At 40.1% G+C, this 26102-nt stretch overlaps 1 protein-coding gene across 1 annotated transcript in view; it reads right to left on the bottom strand.

Annotated features, from left to right (window-relative positions):
- LOC121275349 (NACHT and WD repeat domain-containing protein 2) overlaps nt 1-26102 on the bottom strand; it is a 154321-nt gene that overhangs the window by 63293 nt on the left and 64926 nt on the right. Inside the window, exons 2-3 of the mRNA XM_041182858.1 lie at nt 10652-10740; nt 5986-6102 (exon numbers count right to left, since the gene is read on the bottom strand). Of these exons, the coding sequence (XP_041038792.1) occupies nt 5986-6102; nt 10652-10740 (206 nt within the window). The remainder of the gene's footprint in view (nt 1-5985; nt 6103-10651; nt 10741-26102) is intronic.

Genomic DNA, 26102 nt, shown 5'->3' with positions numbered 1-26102 from the left:
TGAGGGGCAGAGAAAGGCTCCAAGCTTCAAGCTTAAAGAGATAAATCTTGTGAGAAGTCAGAAGGCCCAAAGAGGCAACAGAAGGTCTGTAACTCTTTGCTATGGGCATTTGAAACAGTGGTGCTGTTGACAGCTGAGCCAGTTGGAAAGAGTATGTGGAATAAAGCTTGAATGCATGTAATGACCCAGGGGAAAGGAACATCGGAAAGAGAGTTCAAAACCCTGGAGGTGAACTCTTGTGGATGGCATCTGAGAGAAAGCGTTGGTTTGGGAGAAGATTCCAAAGTGAGTTCTTAGAGACTGAAGATTAGAAACCCTTGTGTGAAAGATGGAGTTTAGTGAGACTGGTTGGCTCATGGTGTGACAAGCGTCTGGGGGGAGTTGATGAGAAATCCATATCATCTGTCTGGGGTGGCATTTGTCACTGGGTTTCAGAGTGTGCTGTGTTTGACCACAGGTCACCTTTTGGTACATGGACACTTACTGTGGACCTTTAAGTATAAGATAGTTTTTGTAACTTGTGTTATCCTTACAAATCTGTATATATCTGTAAAGGTATAGTTGTGGGTGAAGGCGTATTGTAATATAATTCATTGTTTTTTGTTTAAATGAATGTTTTATGCTTTTGTGAAAAGTTCATTAACTGACTCCAGTGCAAGCTCTCCCAAAGTTTGAAGAAACGGATGAAGAGGCATTCGTTATCTTGTTTGAAAAGTTTGTTAAGCAAATGAAGTGGCTAAAAGAAATCTGGACATTGCTCTTACAGTCTTGGTTGGCAGGTAGAGCTGATGAGGTTTATGTTTCACTTTCAGAAGAGTTATCAGTGGATTATGACACAGTAAAAAAGGCTATTATTAGTGCACGAGTTAGTCCCTAAGGCATACAGGCAGAAATTTTGGAATATAAGAAAACAGCCTGGGCAGACCTATATTGAGTTTGAGGGGGTAAAGCAAAGTAATTTTGACCGTTGGATAAGGGCATTAAAAGATAGAGACGTATGAAGCTCTTAGGGAAATAATTCTCTTGGAAGAATTTAAATATTCACTTCCTCCTGTAGTTAGAACCCATGTTGAAGACAAGGAGGTTAAAACAGCTAGATAGGCAACGAAGATGGCAGTCAATTATGAACTGCTCCATAAGCCTAAACTCTTTTCCCATCATCCCCATAAACACGAGAAGAATAGTAGATGGGAAGGTGAAAGGAAGACAAGTCGGCAGGGAAGAGAAGGGACTGCTGGGAGTTCTCAGGAAATTTCTCCTCAGACCAGAAATTCAAAAGCCTAAGTGTTTTCTTAGTAACAAGGTGGGGCATGTTAAGGCAAATTGCTGGATATTAAATGGTAGACCTATTGCAGTTATAGGAATGCCAAAGGAATCCTCAGGAGACGTTGTATCAGAAAAGGAAATGGTTATTAAAACTATAGCAGTAGTACAGGTGAAATGTGTTCCCTCAGAACAACCAGGAAAGGGGATATGGTTCAGGATAGTCCAGAGAATTCTTCCTTGATTATTGGTGAAGGAAGTCAGGTTATTGGAGGGTCTGGAGGTTTCATTTAGAAGGGAGAAGTGTTCCCTTACTCCTCCAACAAAATAAGTAAACGGATTAAAATTTTGAGATACACAGGGGCAGATCAATCATTGATAGTGGCTGATGGTAAAACTACTTGGAACACAAATTGTATGAAAGAAAAAATATTGACAAGGACTATTAATGGAATTTATGCTTTGAAAAGTCAACATACAAAGTCACTTTGTGAATGGAATTGCTACAGTTGGAATTATTCCTAAACCTTAGGGGTAGATTTTATTCTGGGTATTGATTTGATTAATGGAGGCAATGATGCGGCAAAGACTGTATTGCAGGAGATGGTTGATCATGCTGATCTTACCCATCTTCAAGAAACTAAGGCGGCCAAAAATGAAACACATTGCTGATAACAAGAAATTGAAGGAAAACCTGCTTAATGTAGAAAACCAATTTTCATGTGTAAAAGAGGAGTTTGCTAATGGAAGAAGAGAATTGGTGAGAACCATTGAGAATCAGTCACAGAAAGTCAAACACTTGATTGAGGAACTGAAATGTCTAAATGATAAACTTGTAGAAGCAAACTTAACCAAGGTCAATCTTGTTAAAACTTGATGAACTTCAAGCATCAATAGTTGCTACGAAATATCAGGGGAAATGCCTTGAACAAGAAAACATTGTTGGTAAATCAGCATAATTGGTGAAATGCAAAATTAAAAACCAAAACTGACAAACTGTTAGAACTACACCATGGAAAGAACAATGAGATTCTTGAACTTCAATGCAAACCTGAGAAGATGAAAAAGAACATGTGTGATGTGGAGGGTCACAGTTCCAAAATTGTTCCTGTGACTAAAAACCTTTTGCTTAACGGGACCTCAATTCAGCAGAGAACTGATCCAAGTAAAATCACTGATAAAACAGTAATGGACAATATGAAAACAGCTACAGTGCAAGCAGAACTGGAAATCAAGAATTTCCAACAAAAAGGACTGAAAGCGCAAAATGGTCTGGAAAAGTCAATGACCAGAGACACTGATTTACAAGTGCTTACCCGTGCTAATATACAAAATACAGCAGTTGGAATCCAGGCAAGTGGACAGGTTGCAAAAGACCATTCAAAACCTGGAAAGGAGTGGAATGATATAGTTTGTGGATTATGCAAAAGAGTTGAAGGGTTGGGATGAACTATGGAACTCCACAGGGAGAATATAACTGACATTGCTCAAAAAGTGGAAAAGGCCTATTCGAAATGGGATTGTGATTAACAACAAGATCATAAAAAGTTTAAAGATCAACCCAAGCAGGAGTGAAACCCTTATGTCTGAACATAAGAAGCATCTCAATAACACTCTTAAAACGGCAAAAAGAGATTTTGACCAGAGGAGAAATGAGATATTAACTCACAAAAATGCCATTTTGACTTTGCTAAATTGAAATGAGAATTTACCACATTTGAGTTTCGAAAATGAGCTTGAGGATGGGACACAGCAAACAAAAAGGACAATTGGGCTGTAGACTTAAATGAAACATTCTTGCCGAGTTAACGACTGGGAATAAGAGGAAAAAGAAACATAAGAGTTGAGTTATGATAATACTATGATGAGCAAATTATGCTAATCTTGTTGCGTTTATTGACTTTAAGTACGTTTTTGTAATTTTAAAATATGATGTGTACTTGTGAAACAAAATGGAAGATTTACTTCAAAAACAAAAAATGCTGGAAAAACTTAGTAGCTTTGACAGCATCTGTGGAGAGAAAGAGAATTAACGTTGTGAGTCCATATGGCTCTTCTTCAGAGTCATATGGACTCGAAATGTTAACTCTGTCTTTCTCTCCACAGATGCTGTCAAAGCTACTGAGTTTTTCCAGCATTTTTTGTTTTTGTTTCAGATTTCCAGCATCCAGCAGTATTTTGCCTTTATGGAAAATTGACTTGTATAGTATGTACTAAGCTATTGTTAGAGGTTTATGATGTTAAGTTTGTGTGAGGTGGATGTAAGGCCATTGTAAAGACACTTTCATTGTTGTGAAGCTTTCTTTCCTCCAAAGAGATAGTGTTAGGAAATACAGATAGTTTAAGTAAGTTATATTGGTATTATATTGGTATTTTTGGGTGTTAGGAATGAGTTTTAGGTTTAATATTTAAGTTTGATTTGTATTTCTGTATCTGTGTGTTAAGAAAAGGTCAAGTTGAGTTTTTTTTTCACTTTAAAAGGTGCCTGCATTTCTAATGAGAGCTTATGACCGTAAGGGAAGTTAAACAAACACAAGAATAGAAAAATAGCTGTTGCCGAGCAACAGGGGTCCAGAGAGGCAGGCCCCTCCCACAGGCAGAAGAAACTAAAAACAGCAGTTTTGAGTTCAGTTTTGAAAACAGTTGCCAAGCAGAAGCAACCTAGAAGGCTCAGATGGCCAGTTCCAAGCTACAGTTGGTTGAAAGTAGCTGCCAGAGAGAGAGACTGGAGCAAATGGGACAGATAGCCAGTCCCAATCTAAAGAAGAAAGCCTCCAAGAATCCAGGGGAGTTGAACAGGAAAAGCCCAAGCAGACCTTCAATTCAAAGGATGGACAGGAACCTGGAAAAGGTTCTGTTCAGTGAAGTTATGAGTGAGGGGCAAAAAAAGGCTCCAGGCTTCAAGCTTAAAGAGATAAAGGTTTGTGAGAAGTCAGAAGATCTAAAGACGCAACTAAAGGTCTGTAACTCTTTGCTATGGGCATGTGAAACAGTGGTACTGTTGACAGCTGAGTAAGTGGAAAAGTGTGTGTGGAAGAAAGCTTGAATGCATGTGGTGACCCGGGGGAGAGGAACATCAGAAGGAGAGTTCAAAACCCTGGAGGTGAACCCTTGCGCAAGGTGTCTGAGAGAAAGCATTGGTTTGGCAGAAGATTCCAAAGCAAATTCTTGGAGAGTGGAGATTGGAAACCTTCATGTGAAAGATGGAGTTTAGTGAGACTGGTTGGCTCATGGTGTGACAAGCATCTGGGGAGTGTTGATGAGAAATCCATATCATCTGTCTGGGGTGGCATCTGTCACTGGGTTTCAGAGTGTGCTGTGTCTGACCACAGGTCGCCTATTGGTACATGGACACTTACTATGGACCTTTAAGTATAAGATAGCTTTTGTAACTTGTGTTATCCTTACAAATCTGTATATATCTGTAAAGATATAGTCGTGGGTGAAGGAGTATTGTAATATTGTTCATTGTTTCTTGTTTAAATGAATGTTTTATGCTTTTGTTAAAAGTTCATTAACTGACTCCAATGACTCTGCTCAGTAGCACCTCTCCACGTATGTAGATAAATAGATAAAAGTTAGGATCTATAAAGCTGGGTTCCATCCTGGCTTAGGCTAGTCCAGTGGTAACCTCAGCTGGAGATCATAACAAAAGAGTATGAATCTTATCACATAAGTTACATTTGAATCTCTCAATAAGATTTGTAATTTCAACTGAACTGGTTCTTTCTTTAGCCTTTCTCCTGCACCAGTGTTTTAATTGCCCACTCAAAAATGAACAACTTCAGAATAGGCGCTTGATAGTATAACACTTGAAAATCCCTGAAAAGAGTGACATTTTGCCAAATTTTTCATTTTGCCTCATCTGGCAAAACACACAAACACAAAACACAAACACAAAAATGGCAAATTTCAAACAATCACAACAATTTATATTACATGAGAAAAAGACACTGATTGGTTGGCTGAGGCATTGCCATGGTGAAAACAATGGGGAAAAAAATTGAGCAATGAGCAGTATCATATGAATTTTAGTGCCAGTGTGATGCTAGGTATGTAGGGTATATGTCCCAGCAATTGCCTGATGGAATCAAACAGCAAGTTCCTTTAGTTGTTCATAATAGTACAGACAGTACTTAGCCAACCCATGCTTGCAAAACCCAAAATAAAAAAAGCTGTTAGATGTGATTCTGTGATTGGGCAGCACTTGCTGAACAATCCTGAGTGTGCTAATAGCCAAAAGCATAAACGGTTTAAATATTCGAGCTTATAATGTGGCTCATTTTTGCTTGCAAGAAGTGACATACATTCATATGCAGGATCCTGTTCTCTGCAAAAAAAAAAGGAACTTGTTGAAGCCTTGCACCTTTTTTGAATCACCCAGGAATTTGGGGAGCCTATAGTTCCCAGCTGTTTTCTCCATGCAATGATTCAGCCAGAGTTGACTTGCCAACCTTCGCACCCTTATCCGCTGTTCTATAAATTGTTGTGATAATTTGAAATTTGGCATTCTTACGTTTGTCCTGCTGAGTGCAGATGAAAAGCTTCAACATATGTCTCATTTCAACTATATTCAATTTCATAATATAATATAATATAAGCTCAGAGATGTTGTAAAATAACCTGGAGATAGAAGATTAAACACAATCACTGATAATGCTTTCAGGCCATGAAGTATGCATAGAATTTCTCGGGCTATATGTAAATAGTAAATATACCCACAACAAAACATGGACCAGCTGACGTTTTCAGGCAATCTTCTAAAAGCTTCATCCGAATCCTATGGAGCTCTGGGTTATCCCATTCTTCTGGATCCAGTCCCCAGTAAACATCTATTACCTGAAATTTAAATGTACAAATAGCAATTACTATATATTATTTTAAAGGTCTAAAATAAGTGGTGACACAGTAAAACAGAAATCAACTGCAGTGAGGAAAGATATCTGGTAGCTTGGTGACTCTTAACTGTTGAGAAGACTAAGAGAATTGGTATTGGTACACAATGGACAACCCCAAAGTCCATGGCCTAATGCATACTTCAGAACCATTCTGGTTCTGCAAATAATGGGTTTTGCCTCTTTTCAACTTCTAAATATAAAAGTATAAAGTAACATTGAGGTGAATTTTATGGCCCCCTCCGACCGGCGCATTTGAAGATGAGAAGGCTCATAAAATTAGACGGGTGGTATGCCCCCTGCCTTCCCGCCCACTCCGACCTGTCTCCCCTATTGTGGTGGGCTGTAAGATGTCAGACAGCCTGCCCACCCTTGGGCCTATTGGAGCCCTTAAGTGTCAAATGAATGGCCACTTAAGGGCCTCATTCTGCCTCTGCTGCTACAATATTCACTGCATGGGCTGCTGGTGGGCAGGAAGTGGGGTACCTCCTTTGGGGACAACCCCGATCCCCCAAGATTGTACACACCCTTTAAGTTTCCCCACTGTCCTTTAAAACACGGGCCCCCACCTCCACCCCCTCCCTGGAATCTGCTAGGCAGGCCCATCCAAAGTCTCCAGATTTACCAGAAGTCCAGCATCCATGGCACATCTTCTCGGGTCTGTTTGTAGCCCCAGCAGTGGCCATTTCTCAATCCTGGCACTGTTAATTGGTTGGCAGCTCTCTAGGGCGGGACTTCCTCCCAGATAAGGGTGGAAATCCCGCTCTCAGTCAATTAAGGCTGCCTCCAGTGTATTATTGGGGTGGGGCAGCCAGGTTTCAGGTTGGCATGTTTTTGGTTGGTGGGATGGTGGGGGGGCGGGGGGAGGGGGGGGCTGTTGCTGTGGGTATCCATCACTCTGTAAAATCCAAACCCATGTATTGAGAGAATGCTGGTGAAGTAATGTGGGAAAATTTATCAGTTCATTTTTGTAAGAATTTTTGGGATTGATGTGGTACATTAAGGTTACACATAGCTCTTAATTATCTTCACATTTGACTGGAACTGTGACATAATTTCACTGTTCAATTACATTTGTACAAAAACAAGTTTCCCTTGGAGTATAGAAAGTCATAGGGAAAGGGTTTTGGATTCTATATTACAGTAAATAACAGAACTGCTTTTCTGCAGAGTTACATACACGGAATAAAATTTACGTCTTTCCTTTCACAAATTGATGCATTACATGAAACCTTCCTCTGACCATTAACAATAATCACTGCTTATCTGAAGCTTTTTGAGATATTTGCATGTGATATGATGCTATATAAGCAGATTTAATTTATTTAATTCTCTACATATAATAAATGCCTCCTCAAACATCTTTTCTCCTACTGTTCAACAACAAATTGGTTTCCCGAACTAACTCAATGTGCTAGGTACCATATGCTCAGTAGAAAAACCTACTGTCAAAAGTTAGCTGATGAGTTGTGATAGAGGAGAAGAGTTTCAGTTGCTGACATTCACAATAAGTGAGAACAATCTCACTATTTCATGCAGGCAGAAAGCTAAATGAGTGTGTGATTATTTCCATGTCAGAATTATTGAGGTGAATAACACTTTTGTGTTAGGATAATGCTGAAGCAGCTGGCCAAACTACACTTGGAACTGCAAGGTCTCCATGCACTAAATTTGAGACTCAGTGGGGTTAAAGCTGAATCTGGTGAGTTTGGCATACCAGAAGTAATATTAAAATCTCACATTCTGGTACTTGGCCTAAATATCTGCTGTTGCTGCCAACTGACAAGGAACTGTGAAAGACTGTGAAACAGTAAAGATTAAATAAGGAGAATCTAGAACTGTTGAAGATTGTAGCAAGTGTAATTATATCCTGCTCGTGATACAGTTCACAAAAGCCCATGGGTCCATCCTTCTGCCATTCTATTATCAACCTTGATCTTCCAAGAGGCCATGTTAAAGACCTTGAAACCAGCAGGCGAAGTGGATGCAAAATTTGGAGTCAGCAGCATTGAAGGGCTGAGGCAATATTGTTTAGTGAACTGAATGGAATAGCAACACAGTACATGGTGCTCCAATTCAGTGTGCCCAAGATACTGTGAAATTCAAATCCCACTTCACACATCATTATGGAGGCACAACTTAATGACAGTATCATTTAATAAGAAAACATACTGTGATGAAAATTGTTTTTCCACACTGATGCCCAATTTGCTTTTCTGCACCAATGCACATTAACTGATATAATGAAAATAAGCTGTTTAGTCCAGGTTCCCATATAGGCAGCAGTTCCCAACATTCTTGCTCGAGGGGAAGTCACTGGCCGTGGGCAGCTAAAGGATTTGTTTGAAGTTAATAAGAGCCCAAGAACGAGTCACTCTTAGCTTGGATCAGTATGTTCCCACAACCCATCTCAAAGCCATGTTTATACCACAAGTGGATATTCATTTTGCCTCAGCGTTCATGCTGGGAAAAGGCACAAAGCAAACCTACAATTATACGGACTGAAAATACAGAGGATTTTTTGTGAGGGAAAAGCAAAGCACTTGGATAATTGCCCCAAAAATGGGCGGGCAATTTATACTGCCAGCTAACCACCCAGTCACTGAAGATGAAAACTTACATCATCAGATACAAATGTGAAGACATTAACCATTTAATAAATTTATGAAGATGTTGAGCACATCATAATTTTAGACCTATATGTGTTTGTTTGTTGCATTTATTTCTTGATGAAAAAAAATGGTTTTGCTGCTATTCCACACAGAATCAACTGCAGCATGATATGGGCTGAAAATATTACACTGCATCCCAGATTTCTTTGCAGCTGAATCCCAAACAATTTAGAACAGGTGGCAAAGATTAGTAAATGATTGTGCAAATGTGTCCACTGACATATGCTGGATATCACCAACTGACTATAAAAGAACTTGTGCATATACAATGACACAGCAGGCAAGCTTCATATGAGGATGAAGTCCTTGCTGGTGTTCCCCCATTCTATCCTTGGTAAACCTGTGGTCATCTAAAGCTCTGCTGCCTGTCTTAACTTCCTTTTGTGGCGCAGCATTATACTTTTACTGTTTTATAATACTTCCGTGATGCACTTTGGGATGTTTCATTTTGTTAAACTCGCTATATAAATATAAATTATTGTTGAATTTTCCTTTATTGTCAAAGATTTGGCATCAGTCGCCTACAAGCTGCAGGTAAACTCAACACCAAGTTCAAATGGCCCTGCTTGGTTCAGGTTTCCCAAATGAGTCAATCACACCCTGCCCCTTTTCTCCTACTGGCAAAAATAGGATCTTTTGGAAATCAGGGACGTGACTTCTGGATCTGGCATCATTTTGACTATGGTGCAGAGTCTTCATAATTCGGCAAAAATTCAGGCCTTTGGGTGTAATTTTATGCCGGTGGGATTTTACAGTCCTGCCGAAGTCAATGGACTTTTGAACAGCTCACTGCATTTTATTGCCCCACCACCACCACCCCCCCTTCCGCCCCCCACCCGCCTGCTGCAACGGGGCGGTAAAATTCCACCCTTTGTGTCTTTTTTCATGGTAGAAGACACTGAAAGCATCCTAGGAATGATAAAACAATCAAGGGACAAAGGGAACTTTAAAAAAATCACTATCACAAAAGAAAAAGTACTAGGAAAAATAATGGGACTAAACATTGACAAGTCCACTGGATTTGATGGCCTCCATTCTGGAGTCTTAAAAAAAAAGTGGCTGCAGACATAGTAGAAGCATTGATTGTAATCTTCTAAAATTTCCTAGATTCTGGAAAGGTCCCAGCGATTGGATGTAGAGCATCTATTCAAGAAAGGAGAGAGACAGACAGGAAACAGGAAACTATAGGCCTGTTAGCCTAACATCTGTCATTAGAAAATGCTGGATTCCTTTAATAAGGAAGTAGTAGCAGGACATTTAGAAAATCATTATACAATCAGGCAGAGTCAGCATGGTCTTAAAGGGAAATTGTGTTTGACAAATTCATTAGTGTTCTTAGAGAATGTACAAAGCAGTATAGACAAAGGTGAGCCAGTAGATGTTGTGTACTTGGATTTCCAAAAGGCATTCAATAATGGTGGGCATTGCTGGGATTGCTGGCAGTCCCACCACATCAATGGGGGCTCAGGTAAGTCCAGGGTCAAGAGTCTCAGCAAGATGGTGAGATGGTCCGGGTTCAAGAGGCTGTGGGGGGAGGGAAAGGATGGGGAGGTAACCTTGGTCTGGTGGGGGGGGGGGATGTTGGTTAGTGGGGAGTGGGCGAGGTTAGGGGGGGGGGGCATCTCCTATCAGCCCAGAGCACCACAAAGTGGTTCACCCGTCTTGCCCAACACCAGCCCATGCAGTTAAAGGTGCTGGGTTTCCTGCAGGGGTTGGGGATATAACTTTCAGTTTTGGCTGGGGGAGTGATTGGAAAATTGATGGTATCTGATTGGCTATTCATCATGTGCCCTCCCTGAAGGTGCATATTGTGTCTATTACCTGGAATTCAAGCCCATAGTTTTCCCTGCAGAATTCCCGCAACTTCGGGTACACATGCTCTTTCAGTGATTTCCTTTCTGCTTCTGTATCTGTGAGGAAACAAGCATCAAAATGTCATGAGTTATCCCACATTACATTAGAAAGAGAGGTACTTCTGGCAGGAAAGAAACATTGTGCAGATCTTGGTCACTGACAACTTGCATCTTTACAGGGAAAAACAGAAAGAAACCTTCATATTCAGTTGGAAAAACTCAGCAGGTCTAGCAGCATCTGTGGAGAGAGAAACAGAGTTAACATTTTTGAGTCTGTATGGCCCTTCTTCAGAGCTGGGGGAGAAACAGAGAACAGAGCTGTGAAGAAGGGTCACACAGTCTCGAAATGTTAACTCTGTTTCTCTCTCCACGTTTTCTGTTTCTGTTTCAGATTTCCAGCATCCATAGTATTTTGCTTTTATCTTCATATTCAGTTGTTGGTAAAATCACATGACAAAAAATGGATCACCTCTTTTCATAAATTTGACAAATATGAAAAGATGAAAAAGAAATTGCAGATAATCTAAAAAAGAATTTGAAATGTTTTATATTTGTTTCCATTTGTAAAAGAATGCAAGTAGAATTCATAAAGGCAGCCAGAGAATTTGTCACTTTTGAATCCCTACCATCAATTTACCTGTGGACATATTTTGAACTTGGAGCAGGTCATCGATCCTAAGTTTACCGAATATTATAGATGCTACACATCAAAACTGTAACAGCTAAAACATGCTCTTTATTTGCCATAGCTTCCGAAGTTATTTTTCTTAAAACAAATACATCATGCGCTCTTTCCCAAGTTTCCAAAACATCTTCCCATTATCAAAAAGCTGTTATGTTGTTTGCTTTGTTGTCAGAACAAGATCTGATAAGTTCTTCATATTTTTACATCTACACGACCACCCTTCAATTACAGATTTACCTGGAAAAACTCAGCAGGTCTGGCAGCATCGGCAGAGAAGAAAAGAGTTGACGTTTCGAGTCCTCATGACCCTTCAGCAGAACTGAGTAATATTAGGAGAGGGGTGAAATATAAGCTGGTTTAAGGTGGGGTGGGGAGGGGGTGGGAGAAAAGTTGGGGGAGGTGGTGGGGATTGTAGGGACAAGCAAGCAGTGATAGGAGCAGATAATCAAAAGATGTCACAGACAAAAGAACAAAGAGGAGTTGAAGGTGGTGATATTATCTAAACGAATGCGGGTTTTAGTAAACACCTTGTCAAACATCAGGAGAGAAATGGAAAGCAATGAAGGTGAAGAAGGCAGAAGAGAGATACGGAAATCTTGTTGGAGAGAGGAGCAGTACTTCTTCAAGGTAGGCATTTCTTGAAGAGGAGTGGCAGTCAATTAAACACAGAGATAAAAACAAAAACTGCGGATGCTGGAAATCCAAAACAAAATCAGAATTACCTGGAAAAAACTCAGCAGGTCTGGCAGCATCGGCAAAGAAGAAAAGAGTCAGTAGTCCCACTTTTCAGCCTGCTCACATGGGGAGGCAATACTAAATTCCACATAATGAAACAGATTCTGGGTGCTATTTGGGAATGGTTTTCTTATTCAGAAGCTAAGTGAAGCTTTGGGCTGATGCTCTGATTTGACACCTGAAATAATAGAGAATGTTGAGTTGCAGCTGCAACATCTGTGTTTCTACCTGACTGTCTTAACTTCACGTGATATTTCTCCAGTCAAGATCTTGCTGTACCTATCCATCTGTCTTCACAAGAATGGTGGATATTAACAGCAACAAAGGCCACTTAGGCTATCAGCCCTGTCCCACTATTTTGGACCATTTTCCTTTTCTTCTAGCTTGGCACAAAGTCTGTACACCTTTAGTTTCCAAGTGGTCAAGAAGTAGGCCCTAATTCAATCAAATCTATCTCAGTACTCCACATCCGAGATCTGTTTCATCACTATACCTCTTTGCTGTACTCAATCTTCATTTCTCCAATATCTACTTCCCAACATTCTGTTCTCAAATTTTTTTGTTGCACCTCATCCTCACTTTTTCCATTCCATCTGTTTCTCCAGTCTTTGTTTTTGTAACACTCTGACACCTATATCCAGATAGTTCCTCTGTTGTTACACTGCTCATTAATTTTTTTAACCACCTTCCCCCTCTTTTGCTGGTGCTAAACTATTCCTCTTAACACTTCTTTCTCTCTAAAAGCCTTTTCTCTTTGTCTGTTTGCCTGTCAATTGCTCCACATAACTACTCCAAACTGCATTGTTTTACAGGGGATTGTAAACTAAAGATGCATTTCAAAAACAGACAACATTCAGGATAAGATCACCAATACTGAGGCTATACTAGTTCATGAGTTTTGTGCAACAATAAGTTTAAAAAAAATCACAAAAATATAAATTGAAATGATAAAAATTAATTAAATAACTTTGCATAGTAGTGTATTGAAAAGTTATTAGATTAATATAATGCAGTGATTTCTACTAGGTAAGCAATTCCACGTCACTTTCCTTTCTGTACATCTAAATATTTTATATCTGTATATTATTGCAAGCTGGATCGGAGTTAGCTGACATTTGATTCCTGAATAGTACTGTGTCAGAATTAAGGGTACTGATCTAGCCAGGAGCCAGGCTTGTGGGGAGTGAGAGTTGGAGAACTGGTGACACAGTTTGTAACCCTCTCTCTCCAGACTGCATTTCTTCCAAGTGTGGAGTCAGGGAAAGTACCTTTCAAACTGAGCCCTATCAACAGCACGGAAATAAATAGTCATTTAGCAATATAGAGCTTGAGTACTGCTGAAAAAAAAGACTTTTTTTCAAAGCTTTTCTTGCACTCATCAGGACAATTTGCAAGAGTACCAAATATAAAGGGAACAGCAATTTACACTGTATCAGAAGAGAATGCTGATTGGTTGGTAAGTGGACTCTGATTGATAGAGGCGTTTCTATGGAGAATGCACCAGTTGATGGTGACTGACAAGTAACTACCAAGCATTGTTTGAAATTTACACCAGGCAGTTCGACTCTGATTTGTCAAGGCATTGCCGAGGAATGAACCAGTGAATGGCTGTCACTTACTTTGTTTAGCTGAAACAGGCGCAATGTGTGTACATGTTCTTTCTGTCAGCAAAGAACAGGGCCCTGTGCAGTAATATACGTAGCTTCCAGTATATGCCAATACATCACACTGCAAGCCTGACTGACAATCTTAAATTGGTTGTCAGTGTAATTCGTGGCACACAAGAGGATTATTTAGAAAATGTTTTCCAATCACGGAATCACATCTAATGTTGGATACTGTGTTTTGAGTTTTGTAAGCACGGGCTGGTTGGGTATGGTCTGTACCTTGCCCATTGCGAACAGAGGAAGGGACATGCTATTTAATATGATCCACCAGTCTTTGGGATGTACAGCAGATATACCTAGCATCACAATGGCACTTAAACTCATTACTTATTTGTGTGACGGACAGAACATATTTTTGGCTTGATGGCAGCATCCTGTTAGTGGTGAATACCACTCATGTCGCTACTGCATAATAACAGTGTGAAACAGCTAGCTTCACCTGTTGCTCAACTTTTTGAGATACCTAGCCCTCCCAGGGTAATCTGAGGTAGGCTGGGCACTTTTCAGGACTGAAAGTGACGTCCTTAGGCCCATTCATGGGTTTGCGCAATATATAGCACAAAATAATCTGATCAGGGTAGCCCAATATCCCACAGGATTCCTTTGGTACACCCTATTTCCACATTAAGCTTGCTTGGTGAGCAATGGCTTGGGCCCTATTTACGAGGTTGCCGATAATGCCAATATTATAGCATATGGAACTGCAGGAATCCCAAAGTGTATATTGACCAGTGAAGGTAGACCATGGTAAGAACCCCCTGGCATATTTCTCAATTAGTACATCAAGGAAATGGATTTCATTTGACTGCTCCATTTCAAAGGTGAATTTGAGCGCAGGATGGAGCCCTTCAAGATATGTAAGGGAATTGTTACATGCAGCTGCAGATTTAAATATAGCACACTTATCATCCACATATTGGAAATAAGCAAGGGGTAGGAGGTTAAGTGTCATTCCATCGAAGACAAATTTTTCATGGAACCCAACAAAGATGTTTGCGAGAGCTGGGACTAGGGAGTGTCTCATGGCAAAATCAGTTATTTGGGCATACATGGGGCAGAATTTTCCCCTTATCGGTGGGGGGGGAAGTTGATGGGCTAGAGTGCATGGGTGCACTTTCGATTGGTGCCCCCAATTGGTGTGGTGCCGTTTTGCTTGGGGATTGCCAATTAAGGCCCACCCAGTGTGACGTCTGCAGGGAAGCACTATGCACTCCCTGTGCGGGCAGGGGGAATCCCCAAAATCGAGAGTGTGCTCTTCCGCGCATGTGCACAAAAGAGCGCACTCATCTCCCTGATGCTAAGTGCTGCCTCAGGGAGATCATCTCTACTTTCAATAAAATTAAAAATGGAGAAAAAAAAAATCCCTTACATGTCCCCTTATGTGACAATGTCACATGAGTTGGGACATGTTCATAATTTCCATAACAACTTTATTAAAATTTTTAAAACCCAACATGAAACCTCATCCCACCGGTTTCATGTTTTTTCTAGTTCCCACCAGGGCCCCTGGCCGACCCGCCAACCTTAAGGTTGGATGGGCAGGTCCTTTAATTGTTTCAATGATCCTGTCAATGGCCTCAATTGGCCATTGACAGGTCGGCGGGCCCGCAGCTGACTTTTCTGCGCCCCCGCCTTCCTGAAAATTTAAATGGGGCGGGATGGCGTCGGGGGTTCTGCCAGACATCATCCCGCGTCATTTTACATGTTGGCGAGCGGGCCCCGCCCCCGCTTGCTGACGGTAAAATCCTGCCCCTGGTGTCATTAAAAATTGAACTTAAGTTGCCAAGTGCACAAGTTCGATAAATACTGATTCACGCAATGCTGCCGGGTCTAGATCACCATGATATAGTACTGCAGTGCAAATATTTATGGGTTCCTTAAGTGGAACATTGGTGAACAGGCTAGCAATGTCAAATGAGCACATTGACACAGCATTGTTATCAATATACAAGTCCTGTATGGTCTTTACAAATGTGAAGGAATCCTTCACTGTTCAATGTGGAAAACTTGCTCAAAACTGGTTGTAAAATTCGCCCATTTGGCCAATTTATGTTCTGCAGAACCGGTCATAGCTAAGATAGGGGCATAAAGGAAATACTTGGAATGAGAATTCTGATCAAAAACAGCAAGACCAGTTGCAAACTCATTTAATCTTATGGGAATCGTTACCACTTAGAGTATAATGTTGACAGGACAAAGCATGAAGGGGAAAATTGGACAGGGATTGCACATGCATCATGAGGCCGTCCCAATTTCCCTCAATTGAGTTAAATGGATGAAAAATGAGTTTAGCTCAAGTAAGGACAGTAAAAAAAAAAATCAGTTGTAACCTCCTGTTAACATGCTTTGTGATATATACACCATAGACCAGGATTTCCCATCCAAATGATCATTGGGAAATGGATCCCCACTGACACTAGTTGCCCCACAGCCACCTAACGCTCTAAGGAGCTTTAATTGGCTGGGGACAGAGCTTACTCCTCTGACTCGGGAGGAAGTCCTGCCTCAGCGAGCTGCTGGCCAATCTGTAGTCCCAGCAGTGCCAGAAACATTAGCAGCCACTGCTGGGACTACAAGCAGTCCCCAGATACCAAGTCCCAGCGTCCAGGTAAGTGCAAGGGTAGGTTCTAAGGGCAGGAAGGAGAGATGAGGCCTTGTTGATTGGGCAGAGGAGGGGTGAGGGTGTTAATGGAGAGGCCTTGGGCAGAGGTGCACCCACAGGGGACAGAATTTGTGGGCTGCGCTCATTGTTGAAAGGAGGCAGTTGATGAGGCCAAGGCCTGAACAGGGTCACTTTCCAGGCTTCCTCCTGCTCCTGAGCTTCTCTCGCCAGCCTGAAAATTGAGTCTGGGTGGGAAATGCAATTAATGCAAGAGAGAGTGGGCTGGCCTTGACCTCGCCTATCCCACTGTAAAATTGCAGAGGGGACAGGGCAGGCAGGAGGGTCATCTGGGCAGGCGGCTGTAGAAATCTTCCCATAATGTCCAGGTACACCTGAAGCAGGACTTGAACCTTTTCACTTACTAAATGGAAATATGTTAAAGATACTGCATTCAATTTATTAATTCGAACAGATTAAAGAATGCATTTGGATATATGAAATCTGCTGATCACCAGTTGAAAGACAGATAAAGTTAACATGGCACCCTAACCATGTCTCATCATCTTGAATGCAAATTATTTGGTATTTTTCCTTTAAGTCTCCTCGGTCTGATGATAAGAGTCTGCCCTCAGGCCTTTGGCAGTGACAACCTGTAGCCACTTGGAGATGAATAACTGTTTGCTGGGCTAACAATCAGCCAGTTTGCTTCACTGTCTGTGAAGAAAGCACTTATCTGCTGTTTGATGACTCCAAACAGGAGAGCTAAATCAGGAATGATGGGAACTCCATCATTTTGTAGCACTGTCTGTTGAATCTTCAATGTACTGCAACATCATACTACCAATGAAAGTTGAAATTTTTTGACATTTTGAAATAGATTTTTAAATTACTGCCCAAGGATAAAAATTGGCCCTCGGATTAAGTTGACACAAACTTTATTACTTGAAGAGGTTTTAGAGTTTTCTCTTGATTTTTGGGGAACTTCTCAGAGTACTCAGCGAATAATTTGGTTTTATCTCAAAATGGTGGATTTCCATGGTCTCAATGCAAGCATGCATTAGCAAATGGTGGCTTTTTTTGCATATATTCATTCATGGGATGTGAACATCACTGGCTAGGCCAGCATTTATTGCACATCCCTAAATGCCCTTGAGAGGATGATGATGAGCTGCCTTCTTGAACTGTTGCAGTCCACGTGGTGTAGATACACCCACATTGCTGTCAGGGAGGGAGTTCCAGGATTTTAACCCAGTGGCAGTGAAGAAAAGGCGATATATTTCCAAGTCAGCATGGTGAATGGCTTGGAAGGGAACTTGCAGGTGGTGGTGTTCCCATGTATCTGCTGTCCTTGTCCTTCTAGATGGTCATGGGTTTGGAAGGTGGTGTCTGAGGAGCTTTGGTGAATTCCTGCAGTGCATCTTGTAGATGGTACACACTGCTGCTACTGTGCGTCCGTGGTGGAGGGAGTGAATGTTTGTGAATGGGGTGCCAATCTAGCAGGCTGCTTTGTCCTAGATGGTGTCGAGCTTCTTAAGTGTTGCTGGAGCTGCACTTATCCAGGCAAGTGGGGAGTATTCCATCACGCTCCTGATTTGTGCCTTGTACCTGGTGGCCAGGCTTTGGGGAGTCAGGTGGTGGTGAGTTACTCACTGCAGGATTCCTAGCTTCTGAGTTGCTCTTGCAGCCACAGTATTAATTGGCCAGTCCAGTTCAGTTTCTGGTCGATGGTAACCCCCAAGATGTTGATAGTGGCTGAGAGCAAGAACTCAAAGATCTACCCTAATGAGTTAAATCACCAAATTTACTCCTTAAATAGGACAAGCAAAAAAAAAGTCTAAAAATAGCAAATGTAAAAAATGGCCACAAGAATGACTATCAATCCTGAGCATGTCTGAAAATAACGTAGACATGCATCACAGAAAAAAATGGTTGAATAATATATAGCAAGCAGCTCTATATAGCAAGCAGCTCTAGTGATATGTTACTTGTTGAATTATATTTATCTTAGTAACCAAAATACTTTGAAATGTCTAACTACGAACAGCAAAATGTCAATGAGCTATACCAGAATGCATTCACTAAGCTGAAACAGCACCTCCCCACCCATTTGCATGGTTATAAGCTGCATTTTGCACAGTTTTACACATGTGTTCACACTTAATACAGAATTTTAGTAATGAACAAAAACTTAAATTAATTGGAAGTTCCCAGGATTCATCTGCATACATGGAATTCGCTGATATTAGTTTGGGCAGCAATAAAGGCATGAAAAGTTTCTGGGATACAAGCTCGCTCCTTTGAGCCATGTTGTAAAATGCCTCCACAGATCTGTCTGTCCTTTACAAATCTGTTCATTTTTCATGACACATGGTACATATAGAAAATCTTTCCCTGGATGACAACAGGATTTACGGGTTAGCCATGATCCTCACAAAGGTAAGTGGCATGCCAGCAATCACTGTTTTGCTTCATTCTGCCCCCATTCATGAAACTGCAGGATAGGCCACCAGGTTCAAAATAAGAAAAAAACATACAACAAGCTTCCATATACTGAGAAAGGAAGAGAAGGGTATGTTGATATGGAGTAAATAGAGTAGAAATGGGTGTCTTTTTTTTTAATTGTCACTGGCTAGGCCAGCATTTTTTGTCCATCTCTAATTGCCCTTGTTCAGAGGGCATTTAAGGGTCAACCACATTGTTGGAGTCATGTGTAGGCAAGACCAGATTTCCTCCTGTAAAAGACTGTAATGAACAATCAGCAATGATTTTGCAGCCATTATCAACTTTTAATTTGAGATTTTTATTGAACTCAAATTTCACCATTTGCTATGGTAAGATTTGAACCCAGGTCCCCAAAACATTACTCTAAGTCTCTGTCAAGTGAAGTGACACTATACCACTATACTAGTGCCTCCCCCCTGGAACATTATCACAGACATAGACTGGTTGGCCAAGTACCCATGCTGTAAATGCTATTTATTTTTGGTGGGTAATCTAAGGATCAATTCTGTGATTCACTTCCAGTGAAAAGCCATGCTCACAGCAGGCACATTGTAGGAAATCATGGGTGAGCAGCCTGTGATTTTCTACCTATTAAAATCATGGGCTGTGCACCTAGAATTTTTTTTACAATGCACTGCCAGCAATCATGGCTCCCTGCTGGGAGCACAGGATCTGACCTTTAACTCACCTTTGTGATTTACTGCTGGTTTTATTACCAGCATTAATGATTAATTATCAGTCTGCAGCATTTTATTTATGGTCTGCTCTATTTTGCTTGTTTATGTTGCATTGCCTGTATATTCAAAATAATTTTTAAATAATTAGAGGCAAATCACAAGATCTAGGTGCAAGTGTCCCCATGTTGTAGTATAGAGCCAGATTTTGGCTATCCCTTAAGGTGGGTAGCTCGAGTCAGGGAATTTCTCAACCTGCTAGACCTGCCTCGGTAAAACGTATGGAAGCATAAAATTCTCTCTCCAGGAAGAGGTGAGTGTGAGTGCAGGATGTATTCGGGCCTGCCGACCCAGAAGCTGATGATAGCAGCACACAAGGGGGGGCAAGTGCCACCACAGGCTGGTTAGAAGATCTGCCTTCATTTTCTGGGATTTGGACCCAGTTGTTTATATGAATATTTCAGACCCTCTAGCACTCACCCTTATGCCCTCCCACTTCCCCACTCGCCCCCCCCCCCCCCCGCCAAACCATGGCTCCACATACCCCCATGCCAACTCATCTATTATCCACCATGGAAAGACATCAGGAGCCATGTGGGGATGAGATAGTAACTTCTAAAAGTTTAATACAGCTCTTACTATACAGGCTCGATAGTGAAACAAAACTTCCATTCATGAATGCATCAAAGCTTTTAAATTTCCTCAAGTGGTTAATCTCTTATAACAAACACCTGTTCTTATCCCTAGTTCTCTAATAACCTCCTTTAGTTGTCAAGCTGTGAACTCAGAACCCCTTGCTGAGATAATTGTAGCTTTTGAAAATCAGCCAAGCATTCATTCATAATGAATAGTCCTTAAGGAAATGTCAAGAAAGAACTCTATTGAAACTGCTCAAACAAATCCTACACCAGCTTGCCTGACTGTCAAAAGCAGTCCAGCAGAGGTATTTTTTAAACAATCACTGACAACCGCAGCCAGTTTTTTTAAAAATAGAGTTTAAAGAGTGGGAGATTTAAAAACATCAGGTCATGACAGTTAAATATTCCATATTCATCTTTCAAGAGCCTTTGCATCAACTCCATACATTCATGATTCCCAAACTGAAGATTAAGGCCCTTGCAACAACCAAAATGGTTCTGTATGAACTCAGCACTAATTTCAAATGGCCCCGCTAAGTTTGGGGTTTCCCTCCTGTGTGCATCACGCCCTTCCCCCATTTCCCCTACCAGCAATCCCACCTGCCATTTTCAAAGTCTTCCTGACTCCACAAAAATCAGGCCCTAGAGGCTGTCAGCATTGATGATCACTGATGCATCAGAGAAGTTTATATTACCAGGAGTCACTATAATACAAACTAAGCAATCTTGTCTGTGAAATACCATGAGGTATGAGGTTACTTATTTTTGCCACTGTACTATGGTGGGGGCAGGTTTGGGGGGGGGGGGTGCAGTGTGGAGAAGAGATTCAGTACTTTCGCAACTTTTTCATGGCATAAATGAAAGTTGGAGACCACTTTCAGGTATGTTGTACACAGGGTTAATTAAGCTAACCGTGAATCCATACCATTCATATAACACAGATTTTAAAATTTTCAGTCACTATCCAAGCTATCCCTGTACCTTTCTGCTTAATAAATTTAATAAAATCTTGTAATATTAATTTATTAAATGCTGAAAATTCCTAAGCTTGTTTCTTTAATTCCATTATATTATAATCAATCACAGATCTTTAAATTGAACTCATGGTGAAAAAATTCAGCATATAGGATTTTGCCCCAATGAAGGTGATTATACCAGATTCCCAACTTCCTCATGACCCTTCAATAGAACTGTTCTGTTGAAGGGTCATGAGGACTTGAAACGTTAACTCTTTTCTTCTCCGCCGATGCTGCCAGACCTGCTGAGTTTTTCCAGGTAATTCTGTTTTTGTTTTGGATTTCCAGCATCCGCAGTTTTTTGTTTTTATCCCAACTTCCTCTTGGCCGGCCTGTCACTACCAGAGCACATTTGGTGTGAAAATACCAGTCGAACACAGCAGAACAAATTTACACTGAATCCAAATGAGACTGAGGCAGTCACATTGTTGATATTAATCTACATAAACAGTAAAGGAAAACTGGTTACTAGATCAATCTATTCTGCCATGGTGCCTGTGCAACAGGGAATATTCCATGTCGGTTCATGTGTATTATACAACAATTGCTGCCTTCATTCATATGCAGTGAAGCCACAAACCATCTGCTTTTGGATGTAATTCACACAAGCTACTAGATATTCACAAATTAATTTCACCTTAAGTGCTAAACAGCTGTTTTTACATTATTCAAGGCACCTTTATTTGTTGCTGAGGTGGAATCCTTATTTAGCGTGATGCAACAGTTACATAAGGAAAGGGTCAGATGAACAATCACTTGTTTAAATAATAATTAATTATTGATTTTTTTAATACCAGTCATATTTATTTTTATTAAAAAATCTTCTTAATGGAAGAGCACACAAAATAATTTTCAGTCACACCTCATGCGAATGCTGGAATTTCAGCAATAGCTAAATGGTCTCCACAATGAGTTCGGCCCACAACAGGTAATGACTGGTGTGTGAAGGCATGCTGAGCTCATAACTAGCAGCAAGCTTAGCAGAACTTCAATAAGAGTCTGGATGAGCAGTTTGGGCAGGTTTGGAGAAAGGAAGTTAAAGAATAGCTCAACTGGCAATGAAGGAACACAATGCAAAGCTCTTCATTGGAAAAGGCTTATAAGTACTAAGACCATTGATTAAAAAGAAATTCAATGTTCTCTCACTGACACACATAAAATAGCCTCTGTGCAACATGATTAAAAAAGTTTTCTCTAATTATTAACTAAGAAGATCCATTAACTTGTGATTTATGAGCAATAACTGAGTATCAAAGGCAGTTTGCACTATTTATTTAACTCATGCTTATTTTTGTGAAATAGTTTGCATTTGAAAGTGCAACCTAGCAACGACACACCTACATAACCAAAATTTACTCTTGTGATACATTTGCCATTATTTGTGCCTACTGTAATTCTAATTCTCAAAGCAAAACTGATTAACCCTACAAGGGTTACAGATATTTTAAATATCTAAAAATAAAGTACATGTATATACTCTAATACAACTTTAGAATAAATGGGTTAATGCCTTTATAAAAATAGCATATAGATGAATTTGTTAAGCATTCACCTACTAGTCTTGCCAATAGCAATTTTCAACCTTGTTGAAATTTTGACCCTGGACATGCACTGAAAATTATTACATTGCAATCATTGAAAAAGGAACTTCCAACACACAAAGACATGATTTACAGAACAGACACAGGATATCAATTTCAGGTAAACTGGAGTTTGCAATCTATTATATTCTTAGTATCATTTCCCACACTTTCCCATTGATACTGGACTCTTCAATATCAATGATATAGACTCTTTCCCTGGTTACTGCGTGAAAACAAAGCGACCTCCTACAGGTACTTGGAAACTGGTTTATAGTTTGCTACAACAAAAACAGAAAATGCTGGAAACACTGGCAGTATGTGTGGAGAGAAACAGAGTTAATGTTTCAAATCCAATATGACTCTTCTATGGAACTCTGAGTTTCAGAACTTGAAACATTAATTCTCTGCACAGATGCTGCCTGACTTGCTGAGCATTTCCAGCATTTCCTGTTTTTATTTCAGATTTTCAGCATCTGCAGTATTTTGCTTTTATTGTAGTTTGCTACAATGTGCTACAGCTGATGTACAAATCGCTCAATGGTTTCCACCCAAAATCCCACTGCAGTAAGATCTTAAATCTGGGATTTTCAGTGCAAGCGAACAAGCACAGCAATCGAAATGCTCAAATTGTGTATTCACACCAGCAAACAAGCTGTTTATTTCAAAATATGGCTGCAACTATTCTTAAAGGGAACAAACCATTATACAACACCTGGGCATGCTAAAAAAGTAAAGTTTGATAAGTTGAATTTTACTTTTGCTGACCTGGGGAGGTAAGTAAACCTCTGATACTGCATGGGGTCCCTGAGATAATGGAGGTCCCAGTCACTGCCACTTTCTCCCACATGGGCTCTGTGATGACCTCTTAGTGTTACTTCAACAATCACTTTCTTCAGTCTTCTAATTTCATGGAATCAAACAGTAGAGAAGGCAGATGTTTGCATCATGGCTATGCAGAGCTTTTCTATTCCTCTGCTCAATTTGTCTCAGCAACATTTTCACATCAACTTCTGAAAATTTGGAAACTTTTTGTGGTTTACCTCCAGTCAGTTCTCTTCCAAGAACTTGTGCTTTCTGCCCACTTAATATGGCGTATCTGGTCCCCAGCCACCCTTGTCCCATCAGCTTTGTTTAAACTGATGAACCTGGAATTGTTTATGGTGTCAGATTCATCTGATCTCAGTGGGTAAAAGTCAAATGCGAAGGAGTGGGACTCCAAGAATCTCCAAACCCACGTCTTCACCAGCTATATTATTTGTAGGGGTACTCAAATCCTGACTACCTGAGCAATTACTTTATGTTTTAGTCCTAAAACATAACCTGCTGAATATTGCTACTGGTGTCACAAGCAAATCACTATTTTTGTTGAGCACAAGACATCATCATGCAATTCTGCATGGTTGCACTCTCCAAAGGTCAGAAGTGCTCTCCATAACATGAGTAAAAAATCCCAGGCGTAAGGATGTCTGATGGACAGCACAGACAGAAAGTGTCGGTGTTTTGACAATTGTTCCTTCAGGTACATAAAACATAAAGGTTGTCTTCAATAGTTGAATACAGTCCATATTACAGAATGAAAAGCAGACAATTCAAACTTCCCACATGGTCGATTGCAGCAACACTAAATCTCAGTTAAATTTGTCATTTGCGCATGAGTGTGAAATGCAAACTGCACATTCTGAGATAATTTCATATTCAAGGGCAAAATTCATTTGCCACATTATCACAGAAGTTAGGCAATTTATTGCTAAATTGACTCATTTTTCACAAATCTGAAGTTCTTTTAAACAACGTTCCTATAAATTGACAAAATCCAAATTTCCTATAAGCTATCCCTGCTTGGAATCCTATAGATGCTGGCAATCTCATAGATGACCATTTATCTTGTTATGCTTGTTGTGGTTTAGATCTTTGCTTTAATAATAATTAAAAAATAAAACTAATGGCAGCAATTTCAGTTAGTGATGCAATGCAAATCTTGTAATGACACGTTTAATTTGTTTTGACTTTGATGGACCTGCCTCTGATTGATGCTTCACTGACCAGGGACATTAGCTAAAAGTCCCCTATTAAATTTGACTCTTAGTTACATCTCCGTTAAAGCAACAGTAAAAAGCACAGATTTAAACAGGCCCCTGGCAAAGCACACTCTGGACAGTCGCATTCAAAATGAGTTTCTTTCAGCTCTTGGTCCTTGTAGACAGCGGCTTGAGCTTATAGACTGGAGGGCTTTAGATTTTAGAATCCCTCTCTTTTACCAATAGCCTTCTCTTCCTTTATACATATTTTCCTCTTTGAATGCAAATTCTCATTGTATGCAAATTCTCATTGTATCACTAGGTGTTTTGAACTTTACCTCTAACAATAGAACCTTTTCATAACACCAATTTTATTAGTAAGCCTTGGAAAAAGTAAACATTGTTCGGCTTCTTCTGGCTAGGCATAATATTTCACCCATTTTTCTGGCTAGGTGTAATATTTCACCCATTCTTTTGAATGGTTTATTTAGAAATGTAAATTTTTCCCTTTACGCTTCACCTTGTAACTTCCCTATGTTTACCTAATTAACATTTCAAACCTACTTCTCTTCTATACATCAAAGCTTCTAGACTTACTGGCTTTAATCCAGTTAAGACACACACACGTGCACTTACATAGGCACAGACACCATTAGAACTTTATTTTAAAATAATTTCCAATAACATTATAGACATTATATCTTCTTGACATCTTTATTGTTCTAATATATTTGATAATTCCATCATGAATGGCTTCATGACTCTGATTGCATCTTCCTTCCAACATATTCCATCTCAGTTTAAAATTGATCAGTCACTTCAAAGGCTTTAATCTAACAGTTCTTATTTAATTACACCTGCCAGATTTTGTATGGTCCTTGCTATCCACTGGCACAAGGATTCTCATAATCAGAATCAATTTGTAAATGTCATAGCAATCTATGATGAAATAGTAACACCTGTGACACTTACAAAGATTTTTAAGTGAGTTTCACCATCTGTACTTATGTTAAATGTCAGTTACAAAAAGTGCTCATTAACTTTTTATATTTTCTATCCCTCTGGGTAAGGGATGATGTTGGGAATATTGTTGATACTCTCATCAGGTTTTGAACCATAGAATGATTAAGCACAAGAGGCAGCAATTTGGCCCATCATGCCTGTGCTGGCCCTTTGAAAGAAATATCCAATAGGCATGCTTCCCTGTTGACTCCCCTTTGTCCTTTCCAATTTCCAACTGCCTTTTGCAAGTTAATGTTGAGTATAGTACAAGAAGTGTGTTTGTAAAAGAAGTCTCAT

The sequence above is a fragment of the Carcharodon carcharias genome, chromosome 1 (genome assembly GCF_017639515.1).
Source record: "Carcharodon carcharias isolate sCarCar2 chromosome 1, sCarCar2.pri, whole genome shotgun sequence".
Taxonomy (NCBI): domain Eukaryota; kingdom Metazoa; phylum Chordata; class Chondrichthyes; order Lamniformes; family Lamnidae; genus Carcharodon; species Carcharodon carcharias.
This window is presented reverse-complemented; position numbering and strand designations above follow the sequence as displayed.